This window comes from Bufo gargarizans, chromosome 1, assembly GCF_014858855.1.
Source record: "Bufo gargarizans isolate SCDJY-AF-19 chromosome 1, ASM1485885v1, whole genome shotgun sequence".
Lineage (NCBI taxonomy): Eukaryota > Metazoa > Chordata > Amphibia > Anura > Bufonidae > Bufo > Bufo gargarizans.
In genome coordinates, this window is record NC_058080.1 from 672,278,334 (window position 1) to 672,294,947 (window position 16,614).

At 46.7% G+C, this 16,614-nt stretch overlaps 1 protein-coding gene across 2 annotated transcripts; it reads right to left on the reverse strand.

Annotated features, from left to right (window-relative positions):
* Nucleotides 1-727: 727 nt before the first annotated feature.
* Nucleotides 728-14,498, reverse strand: MRPS36 (mitochondrial ribosomal protein S36). 2 transcript variants are annotated; one of them, XM_044276126.1, is made up of 4 exons: nt 14,403-14,498; nt 8,035-8,098; nt 5,025-5,233; nt 728-997 (listed from the first exon to the last, which is right to left on the reverse strand). In XM_044276126.1, exons 1-4 carry the CDS (start codon nt 14,439-14,441, stop codon nt 980-982), a joined length of 330 nt encoding a protein of 109 aa, XP_044132061.1. In that variant the 5' UTR covers nt 14,442-14,498; the 3' UTR covers nt 728-979. The 2 variants fall into 2 exon arrangements, with proteins under 2 accessions (XP_044132061.1, XP_044132060.1); XM_044276125.1 differs by lacking the exon at nt 14,403-14,498 and adding an exon at nt 9,314-9,389.
* Between the last annotated feature and the right edge of the window lie 2,116 nt (nt 14,499-16,614).

Consider the following 16,614-nt stretch of genomic DNA (forward strand, 5'->3'; position numbering starts at 1 on the left):
TCCTTAAGGGGTTAAACAGGAAGCTACTCTGCAAATATGCAAAAGCTGACAGCTGTACAGGGAAAACGTCGGAAAAAAGTCATAGAAAAAAAATAAAAATTCATTCCAAAATGAGTAGATAATGCAATAAAAAAATATATTGCCCCCAAAGGGGTCCATAGCCTTTAAAAAGGACCTTTCACTACAATAAAAAATCTAAGCATACAGACATGGAGAGCGGCGCCCAGGGATCTCCCTGCACTTACTATTATCCCTGGGCGCCGCTCCGTTCTCCCAGTATAGGCTCCGGTATCTTCATATGTTCAGCTGAACTGGGTGGAGCCTGCCGGCGTCTCCTTCTCCCAGGCTAGAGCGCTGGCCAATCGCAGCGCTCAGCTCATAGCCTGAGAGGTTTTTTTTTTGTCTCAGGGTATGAGCTGAGCGCTGCGATTGGCCAGCGCTCCAGCCTAGCAGAAGGAGACGCCGGCAGGCTCCACCCAGTTGAGCCAAACATATGAAGATACCGGAGCCTATACCGGGAGAACGGAGCGGTGCTCAGGGATAATAGTAAGTGCAGGGAGATCCCTGGGCGCCGCTCTCCATGTCTGTATGCTTAGTTTACATTTTTTATTCTAGTGAAAGGTCCTCTAACACTTTAGTAAGTCGGAGGTCAACTATAAACCTCAGATTTCTACATCCCCCGGCAAAAGGCCTGACTGCAGACTATAAGTAATTTACAGGACTAAGATTAAAAAACAGTTCCATTTAATTTCAGAATTATATTCATACAAAAAGGTACGTATATACTGTCCTCCACATGCTCCCTCTAGGGGATAAGCTCTTGTCGATATAAAGTGAATACAGAGGTTGAAAGCTTCCAATGTCAGACTTTCTTTCCTTTATTAAATCCACTCAATTACAATTATGTAGAATTACAACAGATCTAGGTAAGTGCTGAAAAAATTGCTGTATACTGGTAGTGGCTGGGGATGCCGACGTCTCATTCAGGACCTCCACGCTGAAATACAGAAAAGAAAAATTACTTTAAAACATGACAAGGCAAGCAATAGAAACCTAATCGAGTGACAAGGTAAAGTAGTGCTTAATAAATGGCACATATCAGCTTCTATTTCTACCAAGCAGTATGGGCTCAAACCTAAGCACTAGAAGATATGGATGGGGGGGAAATGTAGAGGGTTAGTCCAAGTCACCCCTGAATAAAATTCAGGTGGAGTCAATGAGTAACTGGTAGGGCGCCAAAGAATGGATCTATAGTAAGTTAAAATTGGGATTATAGAAAAAATTGAAAAGAATAGCCAAAATTGGGCGTTTGGCTCAAGAGCGGCTGCCGGGTGTGGTCACCTATGTGCGGGAGGCAAGGAGTGAAGAAACAAAAGGGGTAGGGCATATATATGGAAATATATATATATTCCTTAGATGGTGAACCCCACCAAAGGCGCCAATCGGATGTCTAGTGTTATATTCCAACTATAAACTAGTCGGGGGTGGAAATTCCCACCTTAAGTATCCTATCGTGGTGTCTCCAGTTCCCTTCAGAGTATCAACACGACAAAAGCAGACCGTCAGTCCGCAAAATTAAACATAGTCTGAATAAAACCATTAAAAACACCGGAAGGTGAAAAGGAGATAGAAATACGTATCTACTCACTTCACTAGGGAGGGGTCCTGTAGGATAAAGCTCAAGACACCTACAGAACGGCCTCCCTCGCCTGGATCGCTTGTAGAATCTCAGGAAGAAACAGCAGCCTTGTGACAGGTACTTCTTGTTAATTCCTTTATTGTAATAAACAGCAGGTAGAGCTCAAGGCGTTTTGGGGTCATATGGCACCCCTTCCTCAGGAGCAATGATAGGCAGTCATAGACAATGAAAGGCATTAACAAGAAGTACCTGTCACAAGGCTGCTGTTTCTTCCTGAGATTCTACAAGCGATCCAGGCCGTTCTGTAGGTGTCTTGAGCTTTATCCTACAGGACCCCTCCCTAGTGAAGTGAGTAGATACGTATTTCTATCTCCTTTTCACCTTCCGGTGTTTTTAATGATTTTATTCAGACTATGTTTAATATTGCGGACTGACGGTCTGCTATTGTCGTGTTGATAGGATACTTACTCATGACCTCATCCCTGTCTCGGATTCATCAAACACCTTAAGGTGGGGATTTCCACCCCCGACTAGTATATAGTTGGAATATAACACTAGACATCCGATTGGCGCCTTTGGTGGGGGTCACCATCTAAAGCAGTGTTTCCCAACCAGTGTGCCTCCAGCTGTTGCAAAACTACAACTCCCAGCATGCCTTGACAGCCTTTGGCTGTGCGGGCATGCTGGGAGTTGTAGTTTTGCAACAGCTGGAGGCATACTGGTTGGGAAACACTAAGGCATATATATATATATATATATATATATACACATATACATACACACCCTACCCCTTTTGTTTCTTCACTCCTTTAGGAGAGCTGGAGCTGTGATATCACATTACAGTGACTGTTATGTGTTGGATCCTGGAGTCTATAAGGCAGAACAGGACACACTGGGGGGATTTATCAAAACTGGTGTAAAGAAGATTCCACCTTTCTTTTTGCAAGGAAGCTCTGAAAGATGAAAAGTTGAGTCTGATTGGTTGCTATGGGCTTACACCAGTTTTGATAGATCTCCCAACTAAGCCAGGTCTATTTTACACCAGTTTTGATAGCTCTCCCCCACTGTTCTCCTGGTGCACAGATAGGAGCAGTCCAAGGTCGGTCCATGCTGCTAGGTACAAACAGTTCTTATTCAGAGAACGGATTATTGTGCACTAAAAGGAAACTCTGTCCCATTTTCCCCTAATAAATAAACATAGTTGGACTCATCTTCTACTCCAGTTTCAGAACAGGCCATTTGATTATATCCTAAAGAGAGGAAACTTATGGCGATTTGTGATTCCTGACAATTATCTTACCTATTAAAGAAATCCTGAAAACACATCACCTTGATGTTACTTAGACTAAGGCCTCATGCACACGACCGTTGTTGTGGTCCGCATCAGAGTCGCAGTTTTTGTGGCTCGGATGCGGACCCATTTACTTCAATGGGGCCGCAAAAGATGCGGACAGCACTCCGTGTCCTGTACGCATCCGTTGCTCCGCAAAAAAAATATAACCTGTCCTATTCTGGTCTGTTTTGCAGACAAGAATAGGCAGTCATATTAATGGCTGTCCGTGCCGTTCCGCAAATTGCCGTTTCCCGGACCAAGCACTGTTGTGTGCATGAGCCCTAAGTTTGAATAACCTCACATTATAAAAATCCATAATGGGGAGAGAAATTCTGACTGAATTAACAAACTGCCCTGATTAATCTGAAGGTAGCGGGGGGGGGGGCACTAGCCTCATGAATACCGCAGACTGTACACCTCAAATAGACCAGCTGATTATAGTGACAGAATATGGGTTGTCCTCTTTGTACATTATTTAGAAGGGTCCGAGTCGATAAGCTGATCAGAGTTCCTAGGACTTCTAGTGATTGGCTGTAATCAGTGGGGGAATCCTGCAACATGTACTCCGCTTCCCTATAGCATCAGAACAGGAGAAATGGAGCATTACAACGGTGGGTTGTCTCTAATGCTTGGACATGTTGGGTCCTTCAGTGGACATTCTTTGTAGCTGTTCTTGGCACCATCTAACACATGGGGAGCTTGAATGGTGGGTAACAACTAACCACCTTAATAAGACAGTGGACACATAAAAGGGGTATCTATTAGATGCCCATAAAAGATTAAAGCAACAACGAGAAAGAATGAAGCAACATCGCAGAGCAGCCTGAAACTGGTATGTGGGGCGGTACACTGGGCACCTTCTCAAACTGCGAGGCATCCTCAGTGGCGATGTGTCCCCAGTCATTGGCTGAGTAGCGGCTGTAGAGGTAGTTGTTGAGAAACCCTGCTTAAGGCCTCTTTCACACGAGCGTGACGGATTAGGTCTGAACTCGCACCATTTTGCAAGCAAGTTCAGTCAGTTTTGTCTGCGATTGCATTCAGTTTTTTCCGCGCGGGTGCAATGCGTTTTGATGCGTTTTTCACGCGCGTGATAAAAAACTGAAGGTTTACAAACAACATCTCTTAGCAACCATCAGTGAAAAACGCATCACACCCGCACTTGCTTGCAGATGCAATGCGTTTTTCACGCAGCCCTATTCACTTCTATGGAGCCAGGGCTGCGTGAAAAACGCAGAATATAGAACATGTTGCGATTTTCACGCAACGCAGAACTGATGCGTGAAAAACAACGCTCATGTACACACCCCCATTGAAATGAATGGGTCAGGATTCAGTGCGGATGCTATGCGTTCACGTCACTCATTGCACCCGCGCGGAAAACTCGCTCGTGTGAAAGGGGCCTAAAAGGGTCTTATGACAGCAGTGAATTAAAGGGGTTGTGTCATTTCAACAAATGGCATTTATCATGTACAGAAAGTTAATACAAGGCACTTACTAATGTATTGTTATTATCCATATTGCTTTCTTCAATGACACAACCCCTTCAAGGCAAAGATAGACTTTAAAGGGGTTTTTTCATGAGCAACAATTATCTATCCATAGGACAGAAAATTGTCTGAGCTGGGACCCCCATGATCATGAAAATGGGGATCCTGTGTCCTCCAATGAACCAGCGGCCGAACGCTGCTCCATTTAAGCTCTTTGGGACTGCCAGAGACAACAGAGTGCTGTAGAGTTTGAATGGAGCCGCAGCATGAACCACCATTTCATTCAAACAGGAGCCAGGCGATCTCCATTTTTGTGACTGGTGGGGGTGCTAGTGGTGGGCCCCTGGCATTCGGACACTTATCTAACCTGTGGACAGTTCACAACTTTTGTTCATTAGAAAAACCTTTTAAATCCAATCAAGTGGTGGACCAGCCACCAACAATGATCCCTCAACAAGATCAACTGCTAAGCCACAAAAAATACACGTTCTCTGAGGCTGCCATCATCTTCACCCAAACTGATGATGGAAGCAGTTTGGGTAACACATATATTTAGGAATCTTACTTGTATATAGTCCATCTCTTCAGCAGACACAGCTTTTCTCCTGTACTTCTGAGAAAGCGACCTCAGCAGTTCACTTGTGTCTGGGGAACCATGTGCTTTATGGAGGGGTGTAGAACGCGTAGCTCCAGGAGGGTTGTCACTGGTGGCTTGATGTGCGGTTACTGGAGGTGCAGTAAATGGGTAGATCATAGACTTCAAGGCTTCTTGCACTAAAGACAAAAAAACACCAAAGCTTGAACACCAGGAGTGGATAGAAAAACACAAAGATCTCCTGCGGTGATATGTACGAGAATGTGTGGCGGTTGTGTTGTGGAAAAACTTTAGGAATATTCCTCTCACCCCATCCCTGGTTTCCATTGCTCTTGGGCTCTTTCTCAGCCTTTATGACATTTTGTCATGTCACATGACCGCATCTCACAATACCAGGAGGTCACAGTTTTGCTCATAGGGACGCAGTGTCTGGGAATAAGATTTCCCAAGACACCTATATTTCAATTTCTTTTTGTTCTTAAATGGATTCTGTCACCAGGTTTGGGGCTATAGAGCTGCGCACATGCACGGCTAGATCGCCGCTAGCATGTCTGCAATATATGTGTCCTATAGGGCTGTGTGGTTTTAATTTCTTTAAAAAAGGATTTTATAGATATGTAAATGAGTGTTAAATGTGTCCAAGGGGTGTACTAACCTTACTTGTGCCCAGCCGTGCCCGCCTGTGAAGGAGCCCAGCACCGCCTATGTCTCCTTCTTTCATCAACGATAGAGAGCCGTAATCTCGCGATGCGCAGTGCCGGTATAGTGTTCCTTCCCTGTGCTGGCATCAGCCTCAGGGAAAGAACTGCGCATGCGCGAGCTCGCGCATCGCAGGATTAAGGCTATCGTTGATGAAAGGAGGAGACATAGGTGGTGCTGGGCTCCTTCGCAGGCGGGCACGGCTGGGCACAAGTAAGATTAGTACAGCCCCTTGGACATATTTAACACTCATTTACATATCTATAAAACCTTTTTTTAAAGACATAAAAACCACACAGCCCTATAGGACACATATATTGCGGACATGCTAGCGGCGATCTAGCCGTGCATGTCCGCAGCTCTATAGCCCCAAACCTGGTGACAGAATCCCTTTAAAGGCGTTTTCCCATCTGTAAAAGTATGACATTTGTGTGAGAGGTGCTGGTCCAGCCTCTGGGACCTTCTCTGATCTCAAGACTGGGGCCCTGTCGCGTTCTGCCACGAGTGGAGAGGAGGCTGCACATGCATGGAACTCTTCATTCACGGCTACGGGACATGGCCCAAGCTTTTACTATCAGGTAGGTGCAATGATGCACTTTTTATTTTTGTTAAAAAAATGACAACGTATGGTATATAGCCATGTTACCCATGACGTGTACTGGTGGTGACCGCAGCCATGTTACCCATGACGTGTACTGGTGGGGACCGCAGCCATGTTACCCATGACGTGTACTGGTGGGGACCGCAGCCATGTTACCCATGACGTGTACTGGTGGTGACCGCAGCCATATTACCCATCACATCTACTGGTGGTGACCGCAGCCATGTTACCCATGACGTGCACTGGTGGTGACCGCAGCCATGTTACCCATGACGTGCACTGCTGGGGACCGCAGCCACGTTAGGCTACTTTCACACTAGCGTTCGGCTAGCGTTCGATCGGATCCGTTCTGAACGGATCCGATCATAATAATGCAGACGGAGGCTCCGTTCAGTACGGATCCGTCTGCATTATTTTAGCAAAAAAAAAGCTAAGTGTGAAAATAGCCTAGTACGGATCCGTCCAGACTTTCAATGTAAAGTCAATGGGGGACGGATCCGCTTGAAGATTGAGCCACATTGTGGCATCTTCAAACGGATCCGTCCCCATTGACTTACATTGAAAGTCTGGACGGATCCGCACGGATCCGCACGCCTCCGAACGGCCAGGCGGACACCCGAACGCTGCAAGCAGCGTTCAGCTGTCCGCCTGTCCGTGCGGAGGCGAGCGGAGCGGAGGCTGAACGCCACCAGACTGATGCAGTCTGAGCGGATCCGCCTCCATTCAGACTGCATCAGGGCTGGACGGCTGCGTTCGGGTCCGCTCGTGAGCTCCTTCAAACGGAGCTCACGAACGGAAACCCGAACGCTAGTGTGAAAGTAGCCTTACCCATGACGTGTACTGGTGGTGACCGCAGCCATGTTACCCATGACGTGTACTGGTGGGGACCGCAGCCATGTTACCCATGATGTGTACTGGTGGTGACCGCAGCCATGTTACCCATGATGTGTACTGGTGGTGACCGCAGCCATGTTACCCATGACGTGTACTGGTGGTGACCGCAGCCATGTTACCCAAGCGCTTCGATCGGATTGAGTTCCTCTAGAGCGCTATACAAGGACTTAGTAACATAACATAATGTGTACTGGTGGTGACCGCAGCCATGTTACCCATGACGTGTACTGGTGGTGGCCGCAGCCAAGTTACCCATGACGTGTAATGGTGACCACACTGTCTATACAGGCCATTAATAGCTTTGGAGGAAGGAGCCTAAAAACAAAGTGCTTTTCCCTTTTCTCACCCAATATTTAGAGAAGTCCTAGCTTGGATGAGTCTTGCATAAAAAAATCCTGTTTTATTCTTACATCTATGTAAGAAACTTGGAGCAATAGTGCAATGGCAAGTTCAATTGTGTTGCTGCTCAAAATCCTCCAGGTACGGCCACACGTGGCGTAAAATTAGATTTTTTTGCAGTAAATCTGTAGCATTTACAATAAAAAGTGGGTGAGAGTTCTAAGATCTCCCCCACAGGCCGCTTTCATTTTCTAGTCTGCTTTGTGATGCAAAGATAGGAAGCAGTGGAGAACCCGGCCGCAATGTCCCCACAAAACCGGGCCCGTTTCCTGCATTACTTACTGGTGGCGGATTTCAGGGAAACCCACTGCTGGAGACCTGTGGTGGATGGTTCAGTACATAGTTAACCCTGCGATTTTGTACGGCAGCTACGTTTCTCTCACTCACCATTAGGTTTTGGACTGTTCTTTCTATCAGGGAATCTAATGGCGGGCATGTGTGGCTTCACAACCTGTACAAAATGTGAACAGAGACATGACATCAATGCACTGGAACCCTGGGATGCTATTTTACACTGACCGTTCCTCACATACATGGCAGTATACATTCACTTCTAGCCTGCAGGTTTTTACATTACACAAAGCCTTCCTACGCTCCGTGTCCTATGCCTCGTCAGAGCAGAATAGGCCATTTCCTCCAAAAGCTTGCTTTGTTCTACCGGGATAAATAGATATAACCAGACCTCCTAAAGAGGACCTGTCAGCTCTCCTTGTATTCCTCTGTTATTCCTCCTAGAAACATAGGTTATCATTACCCTTCACAATAGGATGTGTCCTTACACATTTTGACACTTTCTGCTCTAGTTATACAGTATAGCGTCACACCTTATGGACAAAGGTAATACCTAGGGATGAGCGAATTTCATGCTATGAAATTCGTTTGGTGGTAAAAGCAGAATTGCATTATGGATTCCGTTACCACGGACCATAACGCAATTCTATAACGGAATGCCTTTACAGGCATTCCGTTATTTATTCCGTCATAATAGAAGTCTATGGGCTGCATAACAGATCTGTCCGGTTTACATTATGCAGGAGAGGACTCCCCTTCATAACGGAAACCGGACGGATCCGTTATGCAGCCCATAGACTTCTCACAATTAGAAAAATAGGCCAGCACTACTCACTATTATTATAGCGGATCCAATACGTGGTGGTGCCTGTAGCATTAAATCCTGGTCCTGGGATTTCCGTAGTAGATAATGTTGAATAAGCCACGGCACTCCAGAGGGATTCCAATCAATTTCTTTATTACACCTTGTGTAGCAACGTTTCAACCTGATGGTCTTTGTCAAGCTCCCATTACACAAATGACACAGTGAACATTAAATACAGTAGACTTAGACTTCTATTATGACGGAATGAATAACGGAATGCCTGTAAAGGCATTCCGTTATAGAATTGCGTTATGGTCCGTGGTAACAAAATCCATAATGCAATTCTGCTTTTACCACCAAACGAATTTTAAATCTGAAATTCGCTCATCTCTAGCGATAACACCCAGTTGTCTGTGTGCTGTACTATTCTTCCAGTCCAATATAACGGAATCCCATGGCAAAGGCTTTGAGCAGAAATGGGGACCAAGGACCCATTGAAGTCAATAGGTTTGCACAGTGACATGGTGTCAGTTTTTTGGATCTGCGGTTTGCGGACTGCAAAACACTTACAGTTGGAGGATGCACTACATTTTTCCAGAAGAGTAAAAATACTCCTCTTTCCATTTTTGAGGAGTATTGTTACCTGAGGAGGAGGAGAAAAGTTGCAGTAATTCATATACATAATACATAGACCTACACTTGTTCATAACTGCGTAGGAGGCTTCGTTCGGGGCATCTGTTGCAGATTAGGACAAAAAGACCGGAAAGAGAAGCCTTGTAAGCAGGACTTTTCTGTCTGGTAAAAAGAGAGGATCCCGAATGGAAACTGAACGGACTCCATCATAATCGGTGGAGTCTGATCAGGTCAGTTATGTCCCCGCTCCACTACCAGAGCAGAACAGAAATAATAGTGGTGGTTTGACCGTGGCCTCCAACATACAGTCCCATGTGTCAGTCCAGACCCCCCCCCCCCCAGGGGCTCAGAGACGAGCAGCCCGACAGCGTTAAAAAGGAACCACATTTTTTAGACACTTTTGAAACTGACTAATAACAAAGCTCCTTGCTGTAAGCAGCTTTGCTATTGGATATTTCAGGCACAGGTAGCATCGCTCGCTGTCTGTGCCGTTCAGTGCGCCCTGGGCTGAGGAATGGCAGGAAAAGTCTACGGTGTATCGGAACACCTTAGGCCTCATGCACACGGCCGTTGTGCGCCCGTATTCACTCGAATGGGTCCGCAATCCCGGAGCTATTTTTTTGCGGTGCAGATGGATCACGGACCCATTGCGGTCCCTGATGCACGGAACTGACGCACAACGGCCATGTGCATGAGGCCTTAGGCTACTTTCAGACTTGCGTTTTGGCTTTCTGTTTGGGAGATCCGTTCAGGGCTCTTACCAGCGGTCCAAAACTGATCAGTTTTGCCCTAATGCATTCTGAATGGATAAGGATCCGCTCAGAATACATCAGTTTGCCTCCGTTCCGTCTCCATTCTGCTTTGGACACCAAAGTCAATGGGGACGGATCCGTTTTCTATGACATAATATGGCACAATAGAAAACGGATCCGTCCTTCTTTCAATGGTGTTCCAGAGGGATCTGTCTTGGCTATGTTAAAGATAATACAAACGGATCCGTTCTGAATGGATCCATCTGTGCAGATCCGCACCAAAGGCGAGTGTGAAAGTAGCCTTAGACAGTTTTTTTTTTAAGGAGTAAAATGTCCTGAACAAGCGTCTATGACACTAGTACAGGCGTTATTGTGATCTCCGCTTACAGTCGTGTGCATGTGGCTTTCGTCGTACAGCACCTCCTGCTCTGGAGGACGTAGCACAGCCACGCATTACCTGCGCACTTACCGGATTTAATACCTGTTGCTCCTATAGCAGCAGTGTAAAAGGCTGACCCCATTCATTGAATGGCTGCCATGGAATATCACATTTCTCATTGCCAGAGAAGTGTGCGGCCGCCTACAGCGCTTGGGGATCCAGCAGCTAGACCAGCGACGATAAGCTGACGCCCAGCGGTTACAGTACCCTTGAGGGCTGTTCCACACGAGCAAGTCCATTGCGGGAATCCTGTTCCGAGCGTGATCCTGCGTTCTGGACTTGCAGGAGCGCGCAACATTATACTGAGTGCTAATGCTATGTGCCTCTGCTTGACTTTACTTCTACAGGATCATAGTGACGGAAGCAGCAGCACATAGCATTAGAAATCACAATAATGCCGTGTGCACACACACCGAGCGCAATTCACGCAATGGACCCGCTCGTGTATAACAGCACTAAGGCCTCAAGCACACAAACGTATTTTCTTTCAGTGTCCAATCCGTTTTTTTCCAATCCGCAAAAAAACGGAAGTTAGTCCGTATGCATGCCGTTTCCGAACATGTCCTATTATCACCCACATTATGGACAAGGATAGGACTGTTCTATTAGGGGCCAGCTGTTCCGCAAAATTCAGAATGCACACTGACGTCATCCGTTTTTTTTCGCAGATCCACTTTTTGTGGACCGCAAAATACATACGGTCGTGTGCATGAGGCCTAAGGCTGACTCACACGACCGTGCTCGGTCTGGAAAACACGGGCCGTGTGTCAGTCGTATTTCCCGGGCCGACTGTATCATAGTAATCAGTCAGTTCAGAGTCTGATGTACAGCGCTCACATGATGATGATGAGAGTGCAGTACAACAGACCTGCGATCCGATATAAACTGGCGGCATCATAAAACACTAACGCAGTCAGTTCAAGTCAAGGGAGCTGCGGTGGGTCCGGGAAATGCTGCCGACACAAAAGCCGTGTTTCCTGGACTGAGCGCGGTCTTGTTAATCAGCTACGGTATTAGGCTGGACTCACAGACGCTGTTTTTTTTTTGCCATTTTTTTAGGATAAAGATGAGTGGATTCAAAAGGAATAGGAAATATTGGAGAAGAACCTGGGCTCTGTTCACACTTGTGTTTAAAAGGAAACCCACAAAACTGTCAGATTTGTCGTATGACGGATTCCACCACTGTTTGGGTTCTGCCATGTTGTCCATTGCATTGAAGGGAAAAAACACAGCGTGTTGCATCCTGTATGCCTCCATGTCTAACCGTATCTCGTCTTGTATCCGGGCCAGAGGTGGTCCAGCAGGGTCCTAGAGCCTCCTCTCCATTGTACAGGATTCCCCAAGAGACTTCTCTTGTCTCTCTAATATTCATATATCATTATTACAGTGCCATAGTTATAGAAAATATCCTGGTGCTAATGCTACGCTTATTTTGTAAATTTAAGATTCTTGGCAAAAATGTCAAGGCGATCTCTGTAAGACGGGAACCTAACATTTAGGCTGGGTTCACACCTGAGCGTTTTACAGCGCGTTCAATCGCGCTGTAAAACGCTCAACACATGAAAACCAATGCTTCCCTATGGGAATGGTTCTCACCTGGGCGTTTTACAGCGCGTACGATCGCGCTGTAAAACGCCTGACGCATAATCAAGTACTTGAGCTTCTTTGGGGCGTTTTGACGCGCGTTTGTGGCCATAGGACACTGCAGTCAATGACACAAACGCGCGTCAAACGCGCGTTTACTATTACAAAAAACGCGCATAAAAACGCGCGACAAAAACGCTCGTAAAACGCGCGTTTGAGAAACGCTCAGGTGTGAACCCAGCCTAAATACTACCTGTAATGTGCCATAACGGCCACCAGAAAATTCAGGGAGTGCAGGTTCCACATGCATGCCGGGTCCACGCTGCCTTTTACCATTTTTTGTGCCATAATGGCCTCCATTAAATCCAGGGAATGCAGGTACCAACATGTATTCCATAGCATTAGCACCAGAATATTTTCTATAACTATGGCTTTATTGTGCTTTATTTGTGTTTGCAGAGTGCTGTTGCATTGAGGGGTTTTTCTTCGAGTTTCTAGCCATGGCAGCGTGCACCTGCCCATTGGGCTGTGCAGACTGACCCCCTTTTTCTTGCAGTTGTACTGAGCTGGCGGGGCGGCTGACTCCTGTTGGTCTTGCACCCCTGACCAGCCCGTCTTCCCGTGCAAGCGATTTTATCAGCCAAGAGTGGTGAGCCGTCTCCCTTTTTGATTGAACCGTCTGCCCCACAGGCTGATTTTACTTAGGGTACATACACACGATCATATAAATGGATCCGCAATTTTGCACAACGGGTGCGGACCCATTCATTTCAACGAAGCCGTAAAAGATGCGGACAGCACACCGCAAAAACTATGGAGTATGTCCTATCCTTGTGTTAAAGAAAGACGGCAGCACTCCAGAATTGTGGTGAAAAGATAGGTGGATGGTTTATTAACCCATCTAACAGCTGGTAATCTTCTCACCACAATTCTGGAGTGCTGCCGTCTTCAACATATTTATATGGGACCTTGGTCACAGGTCCTTGAAAGGATTTGCACTGTTTTTAATGTGTGCTGCTTTTTTTCTTTTCCATGTCCGGGGTTGCGGACAAGAATAGGCATTCTCTATATAGTGCCGGCCATGTGCGGTCCGCAAAACACATACAGTCGTGTGAAGGCACCTCATTCACACATCAGTGATTGTAAGTCAAAACCAGGATTGGAGCCTCTACAGACACAAGGTATAAGGGAAAGATCTGCACCTGGTTTTGGTTAAAAATCACTGATGGAAATCACTGACGTGTGAATGAGGCATCAAGCTGTAGCCTGCTCTCCCTGCCTTCATTTGAAGCCGTCTGGTACTAGGAGAGTCATAGGGGGGCTCAGCATGCATGTTGGTACCTGCATCCTTGGATTTAATGGAGGCCATTATGGCACCAAAAATGGTAAAAGGCAGCGTGGACCCTGCACTCCCTGAATTTTATGGTGGCCATTAAGGCACTATAGCAGGTAGTATTTAGTGTTCGGTTCCCATCTTATAGAGATCGCCTTGACGTCGGCGGATGGGCCCAAGTAATTTTGTACGAGATGTATTAGCGCCAGAATATTTTCTATAACCATGGCATTATTGTACGTCATTTGTTTGCAGCGTGCTGGTGCTTTGTGTTATTTTATCATCATTACGGTCACACAGAGCTCCATCCCAACAGCTTGGTGCGGTGTTGTTTTGTCAGTGACTCTTCCGCTACGTTCCTGCTGGATCCACTTCTAGCTTTGGCTCAAAAAAACGGCCCCAAAATCTGTGGGCTTGTTCACATTGGCACTAGGCTTGTGCTTCTCATTTCTGTCAGATGACGTGAACAGCCCCTTGAAGGAGTTTTTCCACACTTGGAGCATCTATCTTTCCTGGGCAGTGCTCCTATAACACAGTTTTCTGTAGGCAGAAGATGATGGGGGTGATACATGGAGCCAGGGCGAGGGGTGTTGCTCCCATATTGCCTACATTCATCTCTACCCGGCGTTAGAGAATAGGAGGGCACAGACCCCCATTATCAGTGTCAGGATCTAGAACGTCTACATAATGAGCCGTCATTGCAGGTTTGGTGATAGGATGGGTCAGATCTGATCCGCTGCCACCAAGGGGCTGCCCCGTCAGTGTCACCCTGACTTCTCCTCTGCCAGGGTCACCCCCGACTCCCTGCACTGCGGGTAACCCCCGCACAAGTCCCGCCTGACCAACAGACACCCTCCTGCCGCCTCCAGTCACCGGGGACGCTGCCCGGGCGCCGCTTCTCTCTACAATTTTCCTACCTGAACGACCCTGCTGGCCGCAGCCATCTTGCTCCCCATGGCGACCCCTAGCGGCACTTCCGCATCCGGGGAAGGAAGAGCCTGTACCACGTGATGCGGATCAGCTGTGGTCACCGGAAGAGACGTTGGTGTGAATAGTGAGGGGTTTCCAGGACAAGCACTGCAAGACCTGTGTGTACAAGAGTCTAGTAGGAATCCCTAAGGAAAAGAGTCCCCGAGTCTGATGAAAAGGAGAGCACACAGAGATACAATATGGCACAGGTGTTACAGATCAGTACAATGTACTTAACATGAACCTGATTTTGGGCGAATTTATAGTCATTGACATCAATAGGCAGATTTTACATTGCAATAAACTGCATTTCGTTGAAAAAAAAAAAGTCCATTCACACAATAAATGTCTGTTCACACCATGAACGCAGACTGCACACCGCTCACACGCCATGGAAACAGAAATCCTGAAGAATACAGCAGCCCGCGTATTTCTAAGGATATCCTCGTGCAGACCCGGGTCAAAAATCCAAGTGTCAGTTTAACGTCAGTGACTGTGAGCCAAAACCAGGTGCGGCTCTAAACACAGAACAGGTGCAGATCTTTCCCTTATGTCTGTGGAGGCTCCAATCCTGGTTTTGGCTCGAAATCACTGACCGAACACTGACGTGTGAATGAGGCTTAAGTGTCATTTTTTTTTTTTTTTTTGTAAAATGCATAGGGACAGGGATAGGGAACATTTTTCTAGTCAGCGTGGCACTGTGCCATTAGGCTTCATCCACATTTACGTGTTATTTCCAAGTCTGTGGGGGGGGGGAAAGGGTTTTTGTTTCATCCATGTTTGGTCCGTGTGTCCGTTTTTACCCTCCATGTGTTATCTGTAATTCACGGATGTTGCTTAGCTGAAAGGTAATTTTCAGAGCATCTCCTATCAGTCTTCAGTGAAAACCAGACACATCCGAAGTCGATTCGCTCATCCCTACTCTCTATATAGTGTTGTTCTGTTAAATAATACATGTATTTTATTACAAAACACTGTGTTGGGAATCACTGCGCAGTGTTAGGAAACAGAATTATGGACATTTACAAAGGGCTTTACACCATTATTGTGGCATAAAGAAGTCACAATTTATGGCACACAACATATGTGCACCATGATTTGTGACTTTTTAAGCTTCTCAACACTTTTCTAAACTAATGAGAGGAGGAGGCAGGGCGTTGCAGGAGGAGGCAGGGCGTTGCAGGAGGAGGCAGGGCGTTGCAGGAGGAGGCAGGGCGTTGCAGGAGGAGGCAGGGCGTTGCAGGAGGAGGCAGGGCGTTGCAGGAGGAGGCAGGGCGTTGCAGGAGGAGGCAGGGCGTTGCAGGAGGAGGCAGGGCGTTGCAGGAGGAGGCAGGGCGTTGCAGGAGGAGGCAGGGCGTTGCAGGAGGAGGCAGGGCGTTGCAGGAGGAGGCAGGGCGTTGCAGGAGGAGGCAGGGCGTTGCAGGAGGAGGCAGGGCGTTGCAGGAGGAGGCAGGGCGTTGCAGGAGGAGGCAGGGCGTTGCAGGAGGAGGCAGGGCGTTGCAGGAGGAGGCAGGGCGTTGCAGGAGGAGGCAGGGCGTTGCAGGCCTGCCGCTATTTGACACCCTTTTACATATACTGTACATACATATACACAAACTACTGGAAAATGGAAAACACTGAATAAAAGCTTATTTTACAATATGGTAATGCTGAAGGGTGTTCTATGTAGTGATCAAAGTTCCAAGATCTTTACTTTACATACATTTTTTTTCAGGTATCAGTTGTTTTTTTCATCTTCTCTCTTGCAGGACTGCTGATTCAATAACAATTTTTTTTTTTTACAGTAATATTTAATTCACAAAGTTATTACACAAAGTCTCTCGCAACTTTGCGAAGTAATGACTTCGGCTCATTAGAGCCAATACATTCTAATACGTATGAAGCTCCCACTTCGTACAGTATTACAAAAAGATTTTATGCGAAGCATCCAAAGTCAATATGCTCATCCCTAGTGTCCACCATTTGTGCAATTAACGTTAAAAACAGCAGAATAGTGGTACTTTGAGAAGCTGGATGGTCCAAGGAGTTTCTGGAGTTCTCGGTGGTACTGACATTGCTCAGAGGACGACACGTAGGGAGGGTTCAGGATTAGGGAAGAGCGAACGTGTGTTTTCAAATTCGGCGTACAAGGGTTACAACTTGTGGTAGTGGAATCCATAA

What these genes read in the sequence shown, in the direction of transcription:
- MRPS36 (XM_044276125.1), bottom strand. Translation starts at nt 9,367, where the DNA reads ATGGAAAGAGGAGTATTTTTACTCTTCTGGAAAAATGTAGTGCATCCT. An exon ending in ATGTAGTGCATCCTCCAACT is followed by an intron (nt 8,099 to 9,313) that starts GTAAGTGTTTTG and finishes CATTTTGTACAG; the next exon opens with GTTGTGAAGCCACACATGCC. An exon ending in GAACAGTCCAAAACCTAATG is followed by an intron (nt 5,234 to 8,034) that starts GTGAGTGAGAGA and finishes TTTTGTCTTTAG; the next exon opens with TGCAAGAAGCCTTGAAGTCT.